At 40.1% G+C, this 20778-nt stretch overlaps 2 protein-coding genes across 2 annotated transcripts in view; one reads left to right on the top strand and one right to left on the bottom strand.

Annotated features, from left to right (window-relative positions):
• Window positions 1–4748: 4748 nt before the first annotated feature.
• LOC117478804 (up-regulator of cell proliferation-like) lies at window positions 4749–12128 on the bottom strand. The gene is made up of 4 exons (XM_034125710.1): window positions 12012–12128; window positions 10221–10296; window positions 10030–10111; window positions 4749–9489 (listed from the first exon to the last, which is right to left on the bottom strand). Exons 2-4 carry the CDS (start codon window positions 10260–10262, stop codon window positions 4808–4810), a joined length of 4806 nt encoding a protein of 1601 aa, XP_033981601.1. The 5' UTR covers window positions 10263–10296; window positions 12012–12128; the 3' UTR covers window positions 4749–4807.
• An 8516-nt stretch (window positions 12129–20644) lies between these two features.
• Window positions 20645–20778, top strand: part of ptpa (protein phosphatase 2 phosphatase activator) — a 26201-nt gene continuing 26067 nt past the window's right edge. Inside the window, exon 1 of the mRNA XM_034125749.1 lies at window positions 20645–20729. Within this exon, the coding sequence (XP_033981640.1) occupies window positions 20666–20729 (64 nt within the window). The 5' untranslated portion in view covers window positions 20645–20665. The remainder of the gene's footprint in view (window positions 20730–20778) is intronic.

Here is a 20778-nt window from a genome sequence, read left to right as displayed (position 1 = left end):
TTATTTGGTCAAGTCTACAATTTGATAAGACAATGCCATCTGTATTAACTTTTAAAAGTGGCAATTGTGTGATCGTCCGTTTTAAAATATTTGCATGGCTTTTAAATCTCAGTAAAATAATGAGTAATTAAGAGTCAGAGAACAAATGTCTTTCTTTCTTTGTTTTTCTCCAACCAGATTCATGTTTAGCTTTCTCCTTATTACATGGGAATGGTACCTCATTCTTTTGTATTGCCTCAGAATAACATATTGTCCAGTACACAATCGATATCAGTGGCTCATCAGGAACCATTGCCTACTTGCACGCCCGCAAATGGCAGATACCTGTTGTGTAACTTGGCTTTTATAATTATTTTTATTTTGTTTAAAACGCTGTGCATCCTATTTAGTCATTCCTCCAAGAGCTTCTACTTTATCTTGACTGCATGTTCAACCTCAGTATTTTTTAGTTTTTAAGCACATTTGAAGGCAGATAGAAAACTGCATTTCACCAACCATTAAAAAAGGTAAGTTGGAAATGATGTTAAAAGTACTACTCACTTTTGATATTTGGCTGATGTAAACAGATACATCCTTTTCTTGAATTATATTTTAAAGATGAAAATGCAAACAAATCAAATTTTCTGCAGTGGGACAGCTGTGTCAGTTAAATTACCGACAAAGTGTGACGAAATAAGACTTCTCATTCCTGGGTACACTTGAAAGAATCTTCTGAAGGTAAGTGGGCTCATTACTTGGGTGACCTATATATTTTAGATTCTTCAGAGTAGCCCCCTTTTGCCTTGATGACAGCTTTGCACACTCTTGGCTTCTCTCAGTCAGCTTCATGAGGTCGTCACCTGGAATGGTTTTCAATTAACACGTGTGCGTGGTCAAGAGTCACTTTGTGGAAACACTTGCCTTCTTAATGTGTTTGAGACCATCAGTTGTGTTGTGCAGAGGTAGGGTTAGTGCACAGTGGAAAGCCCTATCTGACTATACTGTTGTAATCCATATTATGGCACGAACCACTCAACTCAGTAAAGAGAAACGACGTCCATCATTACTTACTTTCATTACTAAGAAATGAAGGCCAGTCGATCCGGATAATTTCAAGAACTTTGAATGTATCCTCAAGTGCAGTCGCAAAAACAATCGAACGCGAGGAGACTGCGTGAATCATGCCTTCATGGTCCAATTGCTGCAAAGATCCACTACTGAGGATCAACAACAAGAAGAAGATAATTATTTGGGCCAAGAAACACAAGGACTGGACATCAGACAGTGGAAATCTCTACTTTGGTCTGATGAGTCCGAATTTGAGATTTTTGATTCCAACCTCCGGGTCTTGGTGAGACGCAGAGAAGGTGAGCGGATGGTTTCTGCATGTGTAGTTCCCACCGTGAAGCATGGAGGAGGAAGTGTGATGGTGTGGGGGGGCTTTGCTGGTGTCACTGTTGGTGATTTATTCAGAATTCAAGGCACACTTAACCAGCATGGCTACCACAGCATTCTGCAGCGCTATGCCATCCCATCTGGTCTGCTGGGACCATCATTTATTTTTCAACAACGACCCTAAACACACCTCCAGGCTATGTGAGGGCTATTTGACTAAGAAGGAAAGTGATGGAGTGCTGCGTAAGATGACCTGGCCTCCACCATCACCGACCAATTGAGATGGTTTGGGATCAGTTGGGCCGCAGAGTGAAGGAAAAGCAGCCAACCTCTGGGAAGTCCTTCAAGACGGTTGGAAAACCATTCCAGGTGACGACCTCATGAAGCTGACTGAGAAGCCAAGAGTGTGCAAAGCTGTCATCAAGGCAAAAGGGGGCTACTCTGAATAATCTCAAATATAAATCATATTCTGGATTGTTCATCACTTTTTAGTTTACTACATAATTCCATGTGTGTTCTTTTATAGTTTTTATGTCTTCAGTATTAATCTACAATGTAGAAAATAATTTAAATAAATAAAAACCTTCAAATGTGTCCAAACTTTTGACTGTACTGTATATACAGTATGTATATATATACAGTGGAGGAAATAAGTATTTGATCCCTTGCCGATTTTGTAAGTTTACCCACTTGCAAGGGGATCAAATACTTATTTCCCACGGTTAAATGCAAATCAATTTATATCTTAGATATAATGTAAATTCTTGGATTTACTCTCACTGTTAAAATATTATTATTAAGCCTGCTTTTAGTATACGGCTCTCCAGAAGTTATTTGCTTTGTTAGCTAACATTATCTGCTGGTTATGTAGGCTACTTGATTGATCTGCTCTATAACATTATAGAAAACGTGGGAACATCTTCAACATGAATATTGTAGAAGCTGGAAATGTTTGTCATTTGTAGCTAAACAACAACTTTCTGTTAACCGATGAATCGACATTCAGTATTATTTTTTACAGCAGTGTTAAGAATTACTGCTGGATCAATGATGTAGAGTAGACACTTTTGTCTTTTGATAGAAAATGAATCAATCTACCCTGTATGATAATTCATGAAAAAATTACGTATTTTAACGTTTATATTTGCACACGGAAAACATTGGACTTTTTGAATATAGTAAGCTCTTTTTGCAATTTGTTGCTGTTCTCTTTTCACTTTACAAGTCTTGAAGCAACAATAGTGTTTGCCAGGTGAAACCTCAATTTAATTTATTAATAGACATGGCTGATCCAAATATAAATGACCAAGGAGTCTTTACATTTAGAAAAAATGTAGGGCATATGCAAGTGTTTATAGTTTCATGTTTCTATGTTTTTCAAGAGAAACATAATTAGAAAACCTGAGAAATCCTGATCTTATATTCTAAGTAGGTGTTGTTGCAATAAATGTCCACTAGATGTCAGTAATCAATTTATTTAAAACACACACACAGACACACACACATACACACTTAGGTCACATTTGGGGACACACATCTTTACACCCCCCTTAGGGGACACCACTTTCTGAAGGGGTTAGAGAGATGCTGGTAAGTGGAAAGTATTACTGGGAGTGCCCACATTATCACACTCACACACACACACATTTTGTATTACGTAAATATAAAGAATCAGGTACTTTACCGAAACAAAAGATTATAAATTCTGAGTAAAAGAAAGATAATTTAAGATGCTGAACTTGAATAAAACAAACGTTGTCATATTTGTTGACAATACCACTTCTATATTGAATGATCTGTTAAGTGATTAATAAACGTAAATATATGATATCAGGTACTTAGTTGAAAGAAATATAAAGTCGTTACAGATTTTGAGCAAAGACAATTACATATCATACTGGATTAGGTAAGAGAAACAACCTGAAGGATAACTGTTGCGTGAGACATTATATTCAGCAGAAGTCTCCACGTTTGCAGTCAACCAAAGTAGTATGTAAGCATCATCTTACTAGTTGTAACGGACAGAAAAAACACACGACCACATCGCACTGAGTTTGGCCTGGAGAACTGACCGTTTATTGCATCTGTGCATGCTTATTAGCATCACCACTTTTCTTTCACACTCAGGCACATTCTGATGATGTCATATACACATGAACTGAAACATGACTTTGTTCTTGTACAAATATGCTTAACAATAAACTACATGTTGACTTTTAGACGGAAATATCTTTAAAACATTAAAAAGGCAACAAAAGAAATAGTCACAAAAACAAAATCTAATAGATGAACCTTCTGGAAAACAATCACATATCATCCTTAACTTGATTCAAACGTTTTTTTTGTCATGGCATGCTGAATATGAATTAAATGATCCTTTAATTTATCTAAAAAATGTGGCATTTGATGCAGCCAAAAATGAAAACTAACATAATACATTTTGAGTAAATTGTATAAAATGAACATTAAAATGTATATATTTAGAGGTAAATACTTAATTGAAATAAAAAGACAGATTTTCATGTTTTGGTAAAAAGAAAAAAGTACATATAGCACTCAATAAGGTAAGAAGAAAATGCATGTATAATCTTCATGTTGACATGAAGAATGAATGACATTTTAAAACATTGAAATTGTTAATAGAAAAACCTTAAAGCAAATATTTGTGCATCAGTTACTTTAAGGAAATTAAAACACTCAATCAAATCAAATGTGATTAACTGATACTACAATAACAACCAAAGAAGTAGGATTCAAAGTCTGATTTAATCAAACTGAATTGTTTACAAATTCCTTGTAAGTTTTTGTGGCTAAATATATGGTCAACCTCGCCATCTCATAAACAGCATGTTGCTTTGTGTGCTTCTCTTCCTATAAATCAAGTGAAATCTAAATGTCTATGATGCCCCTTTCACACCAAGGCTTTTCCCGTTCTAGCTCCGTGCTAGAGCTTTTCTGGTTCGGAACCGGTTCTTCGGTTCAGTTCCCGCTCTGTTCACACTGCTCAGAGCCCAACTGGTGCTGCGTCATTGCGTCATCGTAACCGTTTGCGTGCCTGCTTCATAAAGCCAAACCGCGCGGAAACCCCTCACATCGACAACAACAACAATGGCCGCTTGTATTGAAGCGCTACTCGTTTTGGTTTTGCTCTGTCGAAACGAAATGGAAGAAATGGGACGACTTTACTACCAACTTTACAGTCGTTACATGCTACATTCAAAAGTGCTTACACAGTGGGCCAAAATAAAAAAATCGGTAGGCTACTAGTCGATTCCGGAACATAGAGGCTGCGGTGTGAACAGGAAAAAACTGTGCTTTTCAGGCTCCAGCTCCGAACCGGCCCTGGAACCGCGTTGGTGTGAAAGAGGCATGAGAGGATGATGACTGTAATGAGGAGGACGTGACCCTCTGTGAGCACAAAGCTTTTAGTTTCTCATTTGATATGATAGGACTCTTTGAGGCTTTCTTCTGCTTGCTCAAGTGTGATTTCATTCCAAGCTGCAGGAATATCAGCAGGCTTAAAATAAAATAATTCAGCCAACTGTTCGTTGTACTTTGCCATTACATATTTCCAGTAGTCTGATGCCTCGAGGCTTGCATCTGGTTTGATTATCCAGTCTGGAAAAATGTCTTTGTAACGCTTGTAAGGGTGAAATTCATCATTTGTTTCACTGCATTTAAAACGATTGTCACTGCTCACAGAGGAAGAACATATGTCAATGTGAAGTTTTTCTGACTCAATCCATCTGCTTCCAGCCAGACCACTTGGACGATGAAGTGAAGCGAAGTGCTCAGTGTGGGCTGTTCCTCCTGCCTCACAGGGCGCTCTGCAGAAAGGACACGCTTTACCACATCCAATCAGTGTGTTGAAAAGCTCGTTCTGAGGATTCACATGAAGGTTCTGTAGCTTAGTTTGGATGTTTGTTTTCTTAAACTTCTCTTTAAGAGTTAGTTCCATCTCCTTCACACACTCAGTGAGCCTGTTAGCAAACTGTTTCTGGTTGGCATTGTTCAGGATATTGAATGCCCCAAGAGCTTTCTGGGCAATGACCAGTTTGTCACCAAGTTCCTGACAGACAACTTCAACAAATGACTTTACGTTGTCACTCTTTTCTGTTTTAGCTTTCTGGATAGCATTATTTATGCTGTGGATACATGATTGGAGATGGTTATCCTCGAACATCGTAGACCCATTTGAGAAGCGTTCCACTATTTTGTTGAGTATCCATTCCTTTACATATGTCTCATAGGAGCAAATAAACCTCCGGTACTCTTTAAAGTCATCCTTTGAGGTCAAATCCAGTAAAAGTGAATACTGGAAGGACATTCTTGTGCTGAACTGCTCACTTGTCTTCATTTCACCAATGATATCAGGACCCAGGGAGCGGTTGACAAAGTCTTCGACTGCAGGCTTCAAGCAGCGGTCTGTGAATTCTTCTGCCTTCTTCTGGCGCTGGTCTACATTATAGAACACGTCTTTAAATCTGGAACAAAATGTTTCTTTGTTTTCGTTCAGACGTCTGTGGGGATCATTCTCACGGAGGAAATCTTCATGCATTTTCTGAAACCTTCTGGCTGCGTCTCCACAGATGTCCTGTTTCAGAGAGACTTCAAAAGGGATGTCTTTTCCAACATTGGGATTGTTTCGCAGCTTCTCATCTATCATGTTTAAAATCTCCTCAATGTAGGCATCACAGTAATTGCTCTTTCTTTTCATTCTTTCACTCACAATCTGTGAGCAAGCTGTAATGATGCTGTCAGCTGTTTGTTGTACAGCCTTTGTGTGACTTTGAGCACTGACCAGGTCTTTCAATCGCTTGAAAATTCCTTCTGCTGTATATTTAAAAGGCAACCGTCCACACTGTTCCAGGCTTTTTTCATTTAACAGACAATTTGCGTGACCTCCCTTGGTTGATAGATTTGCTCTCAGGCGGTGAGACACTCTGGTGAAAATGTCCTCAACCTCCATTTTTGAACCAGATAGTTCATTCACTGTTTTAGTCCACATCTTGTCAAATTCTTTGTCCAGCTCTTCCTCTGTCATCTTTACATTTGTCTTCCGACATTTTGCAATCAATGCACATACTCTGCCCTCTAATTCCTTTGTCTGGTTCGCCTGGATTTGATCAAGTTCTTTCCTTCCCTTTCTGATGTCAGAAGATGCTGTGAGTTGATTAAACACAGACCTTTCCATTTCTCCTCGAAGGCTCTTTGCACTGTTTTCAAACTGCTGTCTGTATCCTTCAACAAGATAGACATTACCCCCTGTTTCCTTGAAGTACTGTTTCAGATTTCCAAGAAGCTTTTGTTTCCCGTTTTGAAGCTCTGTCAAAGCTTCGCTTTTCAATAGCTTGAGAAGTTCTCTCATGTCAGATTTGTCAGATTTGTCAGATTTGTTAGATTTATCAGCAGCTGTACCGAAGTTGGAGATTCTTGTTTCAGCTTGTGTAACCCATGTGTACATTTCTTTTTTGAAGTCCCATTCCCATTTGTTGATTTGTGTGCACAGCCTCATGTATGCATCAGCCACGAGACTGTTTCTGAAACTGAAGATGAAGTTTTCATGTTTTACTGCAGTCCACAGGCTCTTCATCCACTCAGTAAACGTTGAGATATTATTAGCTGATGATCCACAACTTCTCAAAATGTGGATTATGTTCTTCTTGAGCTCATAAACAACCTCGCTGTAGCCTGCATTGACTGGTGCCATTGGTGGGTTTCCATTCCAGAGTCCAGGAATGTACCAGTTTCCTGTGTCTGGACTGTACTCCATCACGTCAGTGAAGCTTGAGTACCCTTTCTTTTCCATTTTGGCTGCTGCCTGGGTCATCTTGTTTAACTGTTCCAGGAGCAGTTTCCTGTCTCGCCGGTTCTTGTCATGGGCTGAAACATCGGACACATTCTGGTGAACAAACTGAACTTTGGGCTTCTTTTTTCCCACCTCTTTCATCCTGAGGAAAGTGTGTACAACTATCTGTAGGATGTCCTTCATTTCTGTTGAATTCTCCATTGCAATATTGATGATGGTGATATCACTCAGCCCCACAACAAGTGTTGCAAGCTCATTGTCGTGCTCATAGCTATTGTCCAGTTGTGCGAGCTCTGGTGACTTTAAGCCCTCAGTGTCAATGATCACCATGAAGTCACAGTTGAGGTCTTTTCTGACATCTTCATTGATTTTAATCAGCAACATAAAGGCACCTCGAGTGCATCGACCACTGCTGACTGCAAACTGCACTCCAAACATGTTGTTGAGGAGAGTGGACTTTCCTGTGCTCTGAACTCCAAGAACTGTGACTACCAGGATCTTGTTCTTAGGAGACACCATGTCATTGAGCTGAGAGAGAACATCAGTCACCCATCTGAGAGGTATGTTGGATGCTTCTCCATCTACAAGCTCAAGTGGAAATCCAGAAAGCATTAATTCTGCACATAGCTTGGGGAGATGCTGTAGTTGTTGACGTGCTGGGTCTGTTTCAGCAAGGGAAAGGGAAGCTTCATAGATCTGCCCCATCTCACGGAAGAAGTGTTCAGTCCCTAATGAGCTGTTGGAAAGTTGTTGTTCAATTTTCTTTATCTCTTTGTTGTCAGAGTTTTTGCATTTTTCTTTGTACTGCTCCCCGAGGTCAAAGAGTTTTTCTCGAGAAACGTTATCGAGGTTCATTCGCATCCATTTCAGGAAATAGCACCTCTGTATCCCTGGGATTGATATTGCATCGATGAAACGTGTCATTGCCTTCGACATGTCATGAGAGTTCTGTTTTTCACGAAGTTCTTTTTTCTGTAGCTTAAGGTTGCTTTTGTACTTTTCTATATTTTCAGACCAAATTTTCCGAAGTCGCAATTCTTCCTTTTCCAAGCGAGTAAGCTCCTTCCATATTTGTCCTTGCAAGGGAAGCTCAGATTCTTTGTATTCAAGAATGTCTTGAATTTCTGAAGTGATGGCATCTGCCTTTTTCCTGGCAGTCTGGCAGTCTGAAGAGTCTTCGTCCACCCAGATTCTCAGTTCATGGGCAACGTCAGCCATCTTCTCAATTCCCATCTTCACCTTTGAGTTTTCCAATGCATTGCTGACTCTTTCCCGCAAATCTTTGACAAAGTCTGCATCATTTATGTTCTTATCTTTCAAAAGGATGTTGCTCTTTTTTAATCTCAATTTGGTTGCTACCTTTTTTACAGCATTTCCTTTTAAATCTTTGCTTTCACGGTTACCCACCAAGAAGATCTGTGCCTTGTGGTGTTGGTGGTTGGTTAGCAGCTCACACTCAGAGTCCAAAGCATCAAAGAACACAAAAACTGCTGCAGATGTTTGACACAAGAAAGCAAATTGTGTTTCAAATGAAGCAATGTCCCCACGAAGGTTAGCTACAGCAACTGGCTCGCTGAAGACATCCATGTTTTCGTTCCCACAAGGAAGGTACCAAGTCATTTCAACCAATCCATTGGATATTCTCCTTGGGCTGTCCCCACCCTCCATGTCAGAGTGAACAAAGGTCTTATGGTTCTGCTGAGAATTGCTCAGAAGCTTATTGAGGATCTCTGACTTGGACAAGGAGCACTTACCCAGTCTCACAAAAGATATCATTGGAAGTTCAGAGACAACAATTCTCTCTTCAATAAATCCCTTGGATTGTGAAAGTGACTGAGGTCTGTACTTTTTAACAATGCCTCTCATGGCCCAAAGCATGAGTGTGCACTGCTTTGTGTCACAGTTGGGAAGCAACAGAGGCACGGGAAACTGACACATGGACATTTTGAGGGCCATTTCCTGCTGTACAAAACCATCAGAGCACAGGAAGAGAGCAGTGATAATATCAAGGGGATTCAGTTCGTCACCTGAAATTGTACTTTCGTCTAAAACGTCTAAATCATCAAGATCATCTGTGTGATCCTGACAGTTTGACTCGTGCGGTGCGGGTGTACATTTCACATTCCTAGCTGTCACATTAACCATCATTAGTTTCTTTAGAAAATACCATGGAAGATCTGAATTACATTTGGCAGGTTCATCTGAAATGGTCTTCTCTTCAATCCTCAGAAGGGTGCTTAGGGACAGCTTCTCTCTGTAGTGGGGATCTAACCCCAGTTCTTTCAATAAGCTCTTTAGGGGTCTCTCTGTAGAAAAGATAAGGAATCATATTAAAAACATTATTGGTTCCATCATGGATTCATTCATTTTTACAACATTTTACATTTGGCTAAAACTATGACTACGTTGGCCAGTCAGTCAATAAACTGCTTGTCTAATCGCAGCCTGCTAAAGAATAGTTAGTTGATGAAAATATTATTTGCACTGAGGTTGGACATTGGCATTATTCATAGGTGATCATTTAAAAACAAATCAGAAGGGGTGCTGTCATGATCAATCATATTACTTAACAGCAGAACCACATATCCTGTGATGCTCACCGGGGAGGGCAGGAAACTGTATACATATGCTGCAGACCCATGAGAGGTCAGCTATTCTAACCTTAATTTAACTATTACGCATTTCATTATACTTTTTACCAGTGGTGAAAGAAGTGCTCGGTAAATATGAATACAAAAGTGTAGAAATGACCAGTAACACTTCATAGAAAAGTAACCCTCAGTATCTCCACATAACAGCAGGTATATATGTATTACAATAGATCAGTTATTGACAGTCACACTTACGGTCGGACTCTGGTGCTCCTGGAGTGTTCTTTCCTTCCTCACAGCACGGGTCAGGGAGGGAATCTGATACTCCATAATGTTCCTTGGTAATTGAGAACAATATGTTTAGTTTTTTTAATTCTAATCAATAAATGAATCATGCCATATTCACATTATTTATCTCGTAATTGTATTGTAATTTCATTATTTACATCCTCATTAGAGCAATCCATTGCAGAAACACTCTCAGCCATCCCACACTCTCAAGATTCTTCAAACAGCGTCTCACTGAAAGTGTTAGAAGAGAACCGTGTTACAACATTTAATCTAATGTAGATTCTACTCCAACAACTATGTTACACAAAACTCACACAGCTCTGTGATTTCTGCAGCCTGCTACACTACAATTTAGATTAAACAAGAAGAACCAAATGGTCAGCCCTCTTTAAGAGCCCTAAAGGCGTGCTCGAAGATCTCATAATTTTGACCTTAAGGGCTATACATGAGGCCCTAAAGCAACTGTTCCTGTATCAAATGCGCACATTGATGCCACCAAATGAGACAATAAAAATAGAAAGTATTACAAATAGAACCATCTTTTTAATAGTAACATTAAACTGGAATTCATTTACATCTTTAAATTATTAATACATACACAAAAAATGTTCACAAATATCCAACCTTCAAATTGCCATTTTAAATCAACATTACTCTGCACACTTAGAACAGTTAAAAGCAACTACATGAGTAGTGACATGATCCATGATACAGTTCAGAGGTAAATCATGTACTTTTCCTCCACTACATGTATTTAATACCTTTAGTTACTTTACAGATGTGGATGAATGATGTGAAATATAATCAAGTGTTAAATCAGACTTTAGTTCCACCTGGAGTAAATCCACAAGCTACCCTGCAGTATACAAAGTCATTCAAACTAGCTGCACCTTTACCAGCTTTGAGAAGACTTTCATGATCAATCATTATAAAACATATCATATATATTATTCTGAAATGGACCAATCTGCACAATGACTACTTTTACTGTCGCTACTTTCACTATATTTTGATGATAATACTTTTCTACTTTTACTTGAGGAACATTTTGAATGCAGGACTTTTACTGTAACAGAGTATTCCTACACTCTGGTACTTCTACTTTTACTCAAGTACAAGATCTGAGTACTTCTACTTTTACTCAAGTACAAGATCTGAGTACTTCTACTTTTACGAGAGTACAAGATCTGAGTATTCTTCTTCACTAAAGTACAAGATCTGAGTATTTCTCCCTCCTCTGAGAACATCTTAAAATATGTGTGTGGAAATCTCAGTTCATTTGTAGAGCTGCGCGATTATGCCAAAAGGTTTGCTGTAAAGCTCACGGTAAACAATTTAATCATCACATTCGTCGTTATAATGAGCGATCATAACTCGGCTTTATGCTCACACATAGGCCTACATTTAGCACGGGGGGGGGGGGGGGGGCTGCAGTGTGAAGATCACCATCGGAGACACACGCTCACTAAGCCCACAAACTACAGCCGGCGCAGAGATCTGCTATTCTAAAATAAAGTTCACACATATCGACCACTGAATTATTAAGAACCATAAATATATAGTCTATGTTAAGAGCGAGAACAGTTTTAACATATATATAGTTTTTTGTAAACATATGACAAATGTGCGAGGCTGATGACGTCAGAGCATCGTCCTATGTGAGCCCCGGACAGCCCCGGCCCAATTTAACCCCTGCTTGTGTGGGTCACAAATACAACGGCCTCCCCAGGAAAAGCTTGCCGGTCTGCCTTATCTAAGAGTGCGTTATTGAACCCGAAGTCTGCTGCCTCGCCCTGGAAGACTGAAGGCAGTCATCCCCTGTATTCCTCGACTACGGTCTGGGAGCCACGCAGGAAAGTTCAACAAGGCTGTTGGAAGCCTTTGAAACTATTTTAGGTATCATCAGTCACAAAACATCAGTCACAGACAATGAAATTGTTTCGTACCTTTGTGGAATAACCATGGTAAAATGCTGTTCTTGATTCCCCCAGTCTATATTCAACATTTCATTATAAGTGAATTTGTCCTGAGTTAACAGCTCTGCTCTTCTCTGGGAATGCAACTTTCCAAGTGTGTCCTTTTATAGCTGCGAAGTGAAGTCACTTTCTCTTTCGTTCTCCAGATAAAGATCATTTATACTGATCACGTGGTTTCTCGGAAAAGATGATTACCTTTACAGTAAATCATATTAAAAAAACGTTATAAAACTCACCGCAGGAAGCTCCACGCACAAAGGGGAGTTTTCTGTCCTTTTTCAGAGTGACAAAGTGTTTTCTCACTACCAAGGTAAAATTAGGATTCATTTCATTACATTACATTACATGTTACTTGTTAGACGCTTTTATCCAAAGCGACTTACATACTCAATACTGTGGGCAATCCCCACTGGAGCAATTTGGGGTGAAGTGTCTCAGGGACACAACGACATGCTGACTGCAGTGGGGTTTGAAAACCAACGCACTAGTCCACTGCGCTACAGCCTTAAATTCAAGAGGCGCTTTCACACCGCACTACTTTTCCCACAAAGGTTCATCAGAACTTAGTTCATGAGAACTCTTTAGTTCTCATGAACTAAGTACAGATCGCGTTCACACCGGAATAAGTCCCTGGGGGAGGATTAGGCAAATGAAGCCGCTGACGTCACTTCTTCTTCTTCTGCTTTGGGTTTACTGGCAGGCCGCAAACAACTTCACGGCGTATACTGCCACCCGGAGTCCCCGGCCGGAAGTCCCCGGAGTTGGGGACTGGCTTCAGTAGAAACCAGTCCCCATCTCCGGGGACTGGCTTCAGTAGAAGCTACTGGGACTCCCAGCAGCTTCTACTGAAGCCTTCAGAGTAAATCACCAGAACACCGACACCTCCTCATCTCCACCGCTCCCATGTTTTATTTTGTGTTGCCATAAATTAGTCTCTCTGCGTTTGTGCGCTGGGCTAATGCTAATGATAATAATGCTAATGCGAGGATAATAAAATGGCGGCTTCACAAAACTTTTTGGGAGTTTTACGGGGCGTGGTTTGCAATCCGCCCAGCCAATCAGACATACGAACCTTTTTCTCCCACGAAAGTACTTGCTCTCTAGCAGGGACGGAAAAGGGGGTGGAAAGGTTCTCATGAACTAATTCTAGTTCCGGATTGTTTTGGTGTGAACGCGACCTTTCGGAACTAAAGTGGGAAAAGTGTGTGAACCCGCCTAAGGTTCCATTTACAAAATGACAGTCAGTATAAAGGGCAACCAGAGCATTCATTTTATTTAGGTAATGGGATCTAAGTAAGCAAGATAGGAAATACATTTGTGCTGTTGCCTAAAACTGTATTTTCAAAATGCTTACTTAACAATAAATTGAAAGCAAATTTGTGCCAATCAAGTGATCGGCTGTTTTGAAATAAAAACATGGCTTTTACAACTAAAATCCTGTATTCTACAACGTCTGCAGACAAAAGATGGTTTATCAGGGTGTTACCACTCTGTTCTTTATAATACTGCTATCAGACTTTTAGATGGTCTGATGAATCATTACAGTAGACGTTAAAGAGGGCTGATAAAGGTACACTGAAAGTACAATCATGAGTAATAATGCTTTACAGCCTCAGTGTTTTCTCCTTCAATAGACCCTTAGCCTTGAGCTTTAGACAGTAAATTGATCATGTGGTTTCTCTGGAAACAATATTCCGTTTACAGTAAATTATATTAAAAAACGTCATAAAACCCACCTAAATATGGCTTAATCCCTTCCCTTTTCCCCAAATTAAGACACAGTTTGTAACAATCATATGATAGAAAAATGTGCTGTAGCCTACAACTGTATTTTCATACGCTTATTTTGAACAAGTCTACAACAATAAATTGTCGGCAGACATTAAATCTATCTAAGAGCCCCAGATTTTTTTTGTTCAATTGCAAACACATTAGCCGCGTTCACACCGGAGTACTTTTCACCGTACTTTTTGCGTTTAGTTCCGTTAGTACCCCTTATGTCGCGTTCACACCAAAAAGAGCACTTCATCTCGGGAACTTTTACCCCCATTTTTAGAGCCTGCTGAGAAATCGTACTTTCCTGGGGGAAAAAAGTGCCCCAGTTCTGATTGGCTGGGCGAATTGCAAACCACGCCCCGTAAAACTCTGAAATGATTTGTAGAGCCGCCATTTTATTTGCTCGCTACAAAAACCCAGCGCACCAACGGAGAGTAGTATGTTTTGAAAGCAGTTATGGCAAGCATCAATAAATAATCGAAGCGGTGGAGTGATGAGGAGGTCTCGGCGCTTCTGGAAATCTACGCCGAGGACGCGACCCAGGGAATGCTACTGAAGCCAGTACCTAACTCCAAAATGTTCGAGCATTGTTCGAAAAAGTTACTTAAGCTGGGGATCGTGCACAGCGCCACGGCATGCCGGCTAAAAATAAAGAAACTCCGGCAGGACTACAACAAAATTAAAGACTATTATAACAAGAGTGGTAACGACCGGAAGACCAGTAAAGGTTACGAGCGCTTGGATGCTCTGCTAGGCCACAGACCTTCTCCCCGGGACAGCATCGACCTTCGATTCGGGCACGATGGTGTGGGAGGCCCACGCATCGAACTGATGTTCACAATCATGTTTATTTCCTTCTTGGTACAATTATGAAACAGCGTGAAAACGTATTCGCCTAGACCGGCATTTACACATTTTCGCGCCGTTTTTACTCTCCCACAAACATTGTAAACATCCGGGCTAGAGGTCACATGACTTCCGGTAAGAAAACTTGCCTCAACAACATTAAACAAAGTTCAAGCATACATGAAGCACTCTTCAAAAATACAAAACAATAAATAAGGGCACTTTGAGCGGCAGCTACACACACACACACACACACACACACACACACACACACACACACACACACACACACACACACACACACACACACACACACACACACACACACATTCAGTGTGTGTATATATATATATATATTTTTTTTATGCTATTTGATCCTATATTATCTTCTACTATACACCTGCATTGTGTACACTGTCTTGTCCCGGCCTGCATCCTGTCCAATGTTGACTAGTAAACACATTCCTAGTATGTTGTAAAACTACATGGCGACTAAACAGATCTTGTATCTTGCTTATTTTCACTCTTAGGAAAGCGGACACGGGATGTGAATTTCTTTGACACCGTCGAGGCGTTGGAGGACCGGCGTGCCGTGGTGAAAGAGTCGATGCACGGGGATCAGATGGTGCTGTTCACCAAGGCCCAGGAAACGGAGGACAAGATGCTCACGATGATGGAGCACCAGGCTGAAGTGTTGAAGCGGCAGATGGAGCGCCAGGAGCACCAGGATGAAGTGTCGGTGCAGGATGAGCGACAAACCACTTTTCAGAATGGGTTTCTGGAAGTGCTTTCCCAGCTAGTGAAAGCCAACAGGTCTTCCTCCCTTTAGTTGCCACTGTTAACAATGTCTGCTGCTGAGCCTATCCCTACACCTGGGACAGTTTATGTTATATTATTGTTATTACTGTTATTATATAGTCTTGATACAACTGACACTTTATTTGATATTGATAATGTTAACTTACATCTACAACTTCTATTTTATTTACATTAAAAATGTGAACTTCTATTTACTGTTATGTCTTGAGAGTGCAATAAAGAGAACCGACATGGCGATTAAACAGATCCTGTAGCTTGCTTATTTCTCCTGACACTTTATCTTTAGTGACCTGTGTAGCATCCTATACATCACATGTAAGTGATTATTCTGATACCATCATGTTTCATCGGTTATAAACTGGCGAAGCTTTGTCATTTATTTATCATCAATGTTGCAACCTTGTGGGGGAATGGCAGGGGCACATACACAAATATGATAATTCATATAATTTTAAATATTATTTGACCTAAAACTAAATGTTTTTATGATTATCCTCTGAGGAGGACATGGGGATTTGCAAACTTTTAATTCCCCCCCCATTTTACAAAACACAAAATGGAGTCCACTATGGGCCGAAACTAACATGTATGTTTCCATAGTGTTTATGGCAGACGGATGCAGTGGGTCTCAGGAAGATATATAATAAATAATAAAGGTGGGTTTGCTGCTGAGCCTATTTACTGTGCATACAACACACCTGGCACAGTTTATTGTTATTATATTGCCACACTGTACACTATTGTAATGTTGCCTGTCTTGACTGGAAAATAAAAGAGAGAAACAAAAGCACTGTACAAAAGATCAGCTTTATTGTCAAAATGTTTACAATGTACAATTTACACGCTGTTCAGATGCCTCATAAGGGCTGTGCGCGTGTCTTGCCCCCAGCCTCGGCAATGGCTGGCCCATCAAGCTGGGTCGTCGGTAAGGCAGTCCATTCGTCCCTGTACTCATTACTTTCACAAAGGTTATGTAATATGCAACATGCTGCCACCTGGAATGTGATCTTGTCCATCTTGCAGTCGTTTCTTTTCATCAAGCACCGCCACCTGCCCTTCAGTCTGCCAAAAGCGTTCTCCACCACCACTCGTGCTCGGCTTGTTTTGTTATTGTACGCAAGTTGCTCAGGCTGCATTAACTCAGTTACAAAGCTGTATAACATGAGCACAAACAGCACAACTTCAGTCGACTCCATCTCCATCATGTCTGAGGTCGGAAGGTAAACAACAGACGCCTAATGTACAGCGAGTGGGTGGGCGTCGCAGTATACGCGGGAAGTTTTTCTTCTTCTTCTTCTTCTCTTGTTTTTGTAGCGGATTGCAAACAACTTTAAGGTGCATACCGCCACCTACTGTACTCACCGTGAAGTGGTTTGTGGCCTGCCAGTAAACCCAAAGCAGAAGAAGAAGAAGTGACGTCAGCGGCTCATTTGCGTAATCTCCCCTTAGGGAAAAGTACTCCGGTGTGAACGCGATCTGTACTAAGTGCCCTGGGATAAAAAGTGCCGGGGCACTGAGTGCTGGAACTAAGTACTGCACTTGCCCTGATAGAAAGAAATCTGGAAAGTTGAGGTCTTTATCCCCTTTGCCTCTACATATTCACATTTACGTATAGACAAGACTATTCTCAAGCTCTTAGATGATCTGATAAATCATAACAGTACACTTTAAGAGATAAGATAAGATGGAACTTTATTTATCCATGTGCGGAAATTCAGGAGTTTAAAGCAGCAACAGGGTCAGAGTGAAAAACAGGACAGTACATATGGACACAAGGTTGAAAAATGTAAAATAAAAATAATAATACAAAGATTACAAATAAAATGATATAGTAACTGTAAAAGAATGCTAATGAAGGTACACTCAAGAGAAATAATGTTTTACAGCCTCAGTGTTCTCTCCTTCAATAGCGCCTTAGCCTTGAGCTTTAGACAGTAAATTGATCATGTGGATTCTCTGAAACCAATATTCTGTTTACAGTAAATTACATTAAAATAGAAACCCACCAAAATACGGCTTCATCCCTTCCTTTTTTCAAAATTGTGACTCACTATTTGTAACAATCACAAAATGTTAATAAGACATTTCTGCAGTTAAAATTAAGTACGAAGATATAACTCAAAATTAAATTCAAGCTAACTTTGACATTCCATTATAAAGAGCAACCACATTTTATAAAGTAATGGGATCTCAGTACGCGGCATATGATAGAAAAACGTGCTGCAGCCTACATCTGGGTTTTCATAAGCTTATTTTGAATCAGTCTACAACAATAAATTGTCATCATTGGGCCTCTGTGGCTGCGAGTGGAGTGCAGTCGACCTAGAAGGTTGTGGGTTCGATCCCAGCCCCTGGAGTCAACATGTCCATTCAATTTAAGGTTTACAAAATGACAGTCAGTATAAAGGGCAACCAGAGAATTCTTTTTTTAAAGTAATGGGGTAAGCAAGATAGGAAATACATTTGTGCTGTTGCCTAAAACTGTATTTTCAAAATGCTTACTTTGAAGTCTTCAACAATAAATTGAAAGCAAATTTGTGCCAATCAAGTGATGGGCTGTTTTGAAATAATAAAATGGCTTTTACAACTAAAATCCTGTATTCTACAACGTCTGCAGACAAAAGATGGTTTATCAGGGTGTTACCACTCTGTTCTTTATAATACTGCTATCAGGCTTTAATATCTGATAAATCATTACAGTAGACGTTAAAGAGGGCTGATAAAGGTACACTGAAAGTACAATCATGAGTAATAATGCTTTACAGCCTCAGTGTTTTCTCCTTCAATAGACCCTTAGCCTTCAGCTTTAGACAGTACATTGATCATGTGGTTTCTTGGAAATGAGGATTCAGTTTACAATAAATGATCAAAAACTTCATGAAATCCTCCTCAGATGGCTTCATGAGCAAAGGTGTTTTCTTTCCTTTTTATAGAATTAGGACACATCGTTTCCTTCAATCAGACAATGATGGTTACACATTCCCAGGAACAATTACTAGCCTACCAAAGTAAAACTATGAATACATTCAAGGTTACATTTTCCCATTTATTCATTTAAAAGGTAACCATTTGCTCTTTCTATCACAATGGGATCTAAGTAAGCAACATATTGCTAATCAGGCACGTGCACATAGACATCAAAGTGGGTTTGAGCCCCTGCCCTTTTTCTCCCTCCAGAGAAAGTGCCCTTTTTATGGGGTGCTTTTTTTTCATTTTTTTTTTTCAATAAATATGCTCCTGTTTGCGCACAGTTTCCCTTTCCAAAAATATATTGATTGAATACAAAATAAAAATATCAGGTCGGGACTGTGAAGTTCAGATGCTCTCTCTACCCTCCCTCCCTCCCTCCACGTCTCCTGCACATCGGTGTGGACATCGGCAGTCACTTTAGACCACATGTGTCAAACTCAAGGCCCGGGGACCAAATCAGGCCCTTGGTGGATTTAATTTCGGCCCGCAGGATAATTTGTAATTACTATTAGATCTGGCCTGCCGGTATATTGCACGCACACCTTCACTCAATCCTGAGGGTTTCCTCAGCTCAGAGCCTGACCCCAAACATTGATGACATTTTTTTTAAATAAGATTATTGGCCAAAACCAAGTCGTATTTATCTTTTAATGACTTAGAAAGGGTTATTAACGCATTTGTTACCTCAAGACTGGACTATTGCAACGCTCTGTATGTGGGTATGGACCAGGCCTCAATTAAACGCCTACAGCTAGTCCAAAACGCTGCTGCACGTTTGCTGACTGGCCACAAAAAGCGTGACCACATCACCCCAATTCTGGCCTCACTACACTGGCTTCCAGTTCGGTTCAGAATTGATTTTAAAATCCTTTTATTTGTTTTTAAAGCACTAAATGGGCTGGCTCCGGCCTATATAGCTGAACTCCTCCAGCGCTACACCCCAGCCAGAGCTTTAAGGTCTGCTGACCAGCTGCTGCTGATAGTGCCCAAGACCAGGCTTAAAACCCGAAGGCCCACCTTACAGTCCCTTCAGACAGACAGGTAGCAGCACCTCCCACCAGTCCCTTCAGACAGACAGGTAGCAGCACCTCCCACCTTTCAGTCCCATCAGACAGACAGGTAGCAGCACCTCCGACTTTACAGTCCCATCAGACAGACAGGTAGCAGCACCTCCGACTTTACAGTCCCATCAGACAGACAGGTAGCAGCACCTCCGACTTTACAGTCCCATGTTATGCCGGCTTTTCTTAGCTTGTTTTAAGGTGAGTGGAGATTAACAAATGACTAAACTGCCAGTGCCTCTAGTTTACAGCTAATTAGCTACAAGACAAAAACAAATAGTTAGCTAGGCTTCTAGCTAATGGATAAGTTAGCTCAAGGTTTAGATAAGGCAATTTATCATGGGCATACTATATATATATATTACTGTATTCACCTGTAGTGTCTCCCCTTAAGTACAGTATAATGTACTGTACTTAAGGGGAGACACTACAGGTGAATACAGTAAAATGTGTATCTAATAACGTCATCACAATCGCCACATTGATATGCAAATTAGGCGTTAACTAGGCCTAATTAAAATGTGCAAATGTGCATGCAGTTACCAAGGCATTGCAGGTGAAAAAGATACAAAAATAAATACAAATAAAAACATAGCACCTCACAACTTCCCCAGATAGTTACTTACGTCAAGTCAGTATTTTCCTCTGAAATGTTATGTTTAAATGCAGATTAGCTTCATATCTATAGATGAATTCAGACATAACGATCATGTAATGTCGTTGAACAGTAACTTCATAATTTTGATTGTTGGCTGCTCATTTAATAACTATTAATTGTACTAGTTTGTTGTCTGCTCTTGTGTGTAGTGAATACTAAAGAAGACCATTGTCTCTGTGTTAACTGATTATTTTGTAGAATTCTGTTGAGTATTAAACAATTGTGTGAGTGTGAGGGTATTAAAATAAATTGGTCAGTAGCCTAAGTCAGAGATGTGCAACTATATTTAACTTTTTGTTTTACATTTTTTTAAATAAATTATTATGGAAAGTGCCCTTTTTCTCACTTGAGCTCCTGCCCCCCCAAATGTCTGTGGCACGTCCCTTCATCAAGAGGGAGAAAGTAGTAGGAAAAAAAAGTATGAGCGACAGAACCTGTGACGTAATTTATTTTCCAACCAGCGGGGGGCAGTAGTGAGCTGCGGTTGTTTTTAAATGTACCCGAAACCCGCGAAGGAGACTGTTAGCCTCACCATGGCGGAAGCAGAGCAGCAGTCAGGTAAACACAACGCTTCAGATTAGCATTAGCATCTTCTCTACCACTTTTA

This window comes from Trematomus bernacchii, unplaced genomic scaffold (assembly GCF_902827165.1).
Source record: "Trematomus bernacchii unplaced genomic scaffold, fTreBer1.1, whole genome shotgun sequence".
NCBI lineage: Eukaryota > Metazoa > Chordata > Actinopteri > Perciformes > Nototheniidae > Trematomus > Trematomus bernacchii.
The sequence above is the reverse complement of the archived record's forward strand: the minus strand, read 5'-3'. Positions and strand labels throughout refer to the sequence as shown.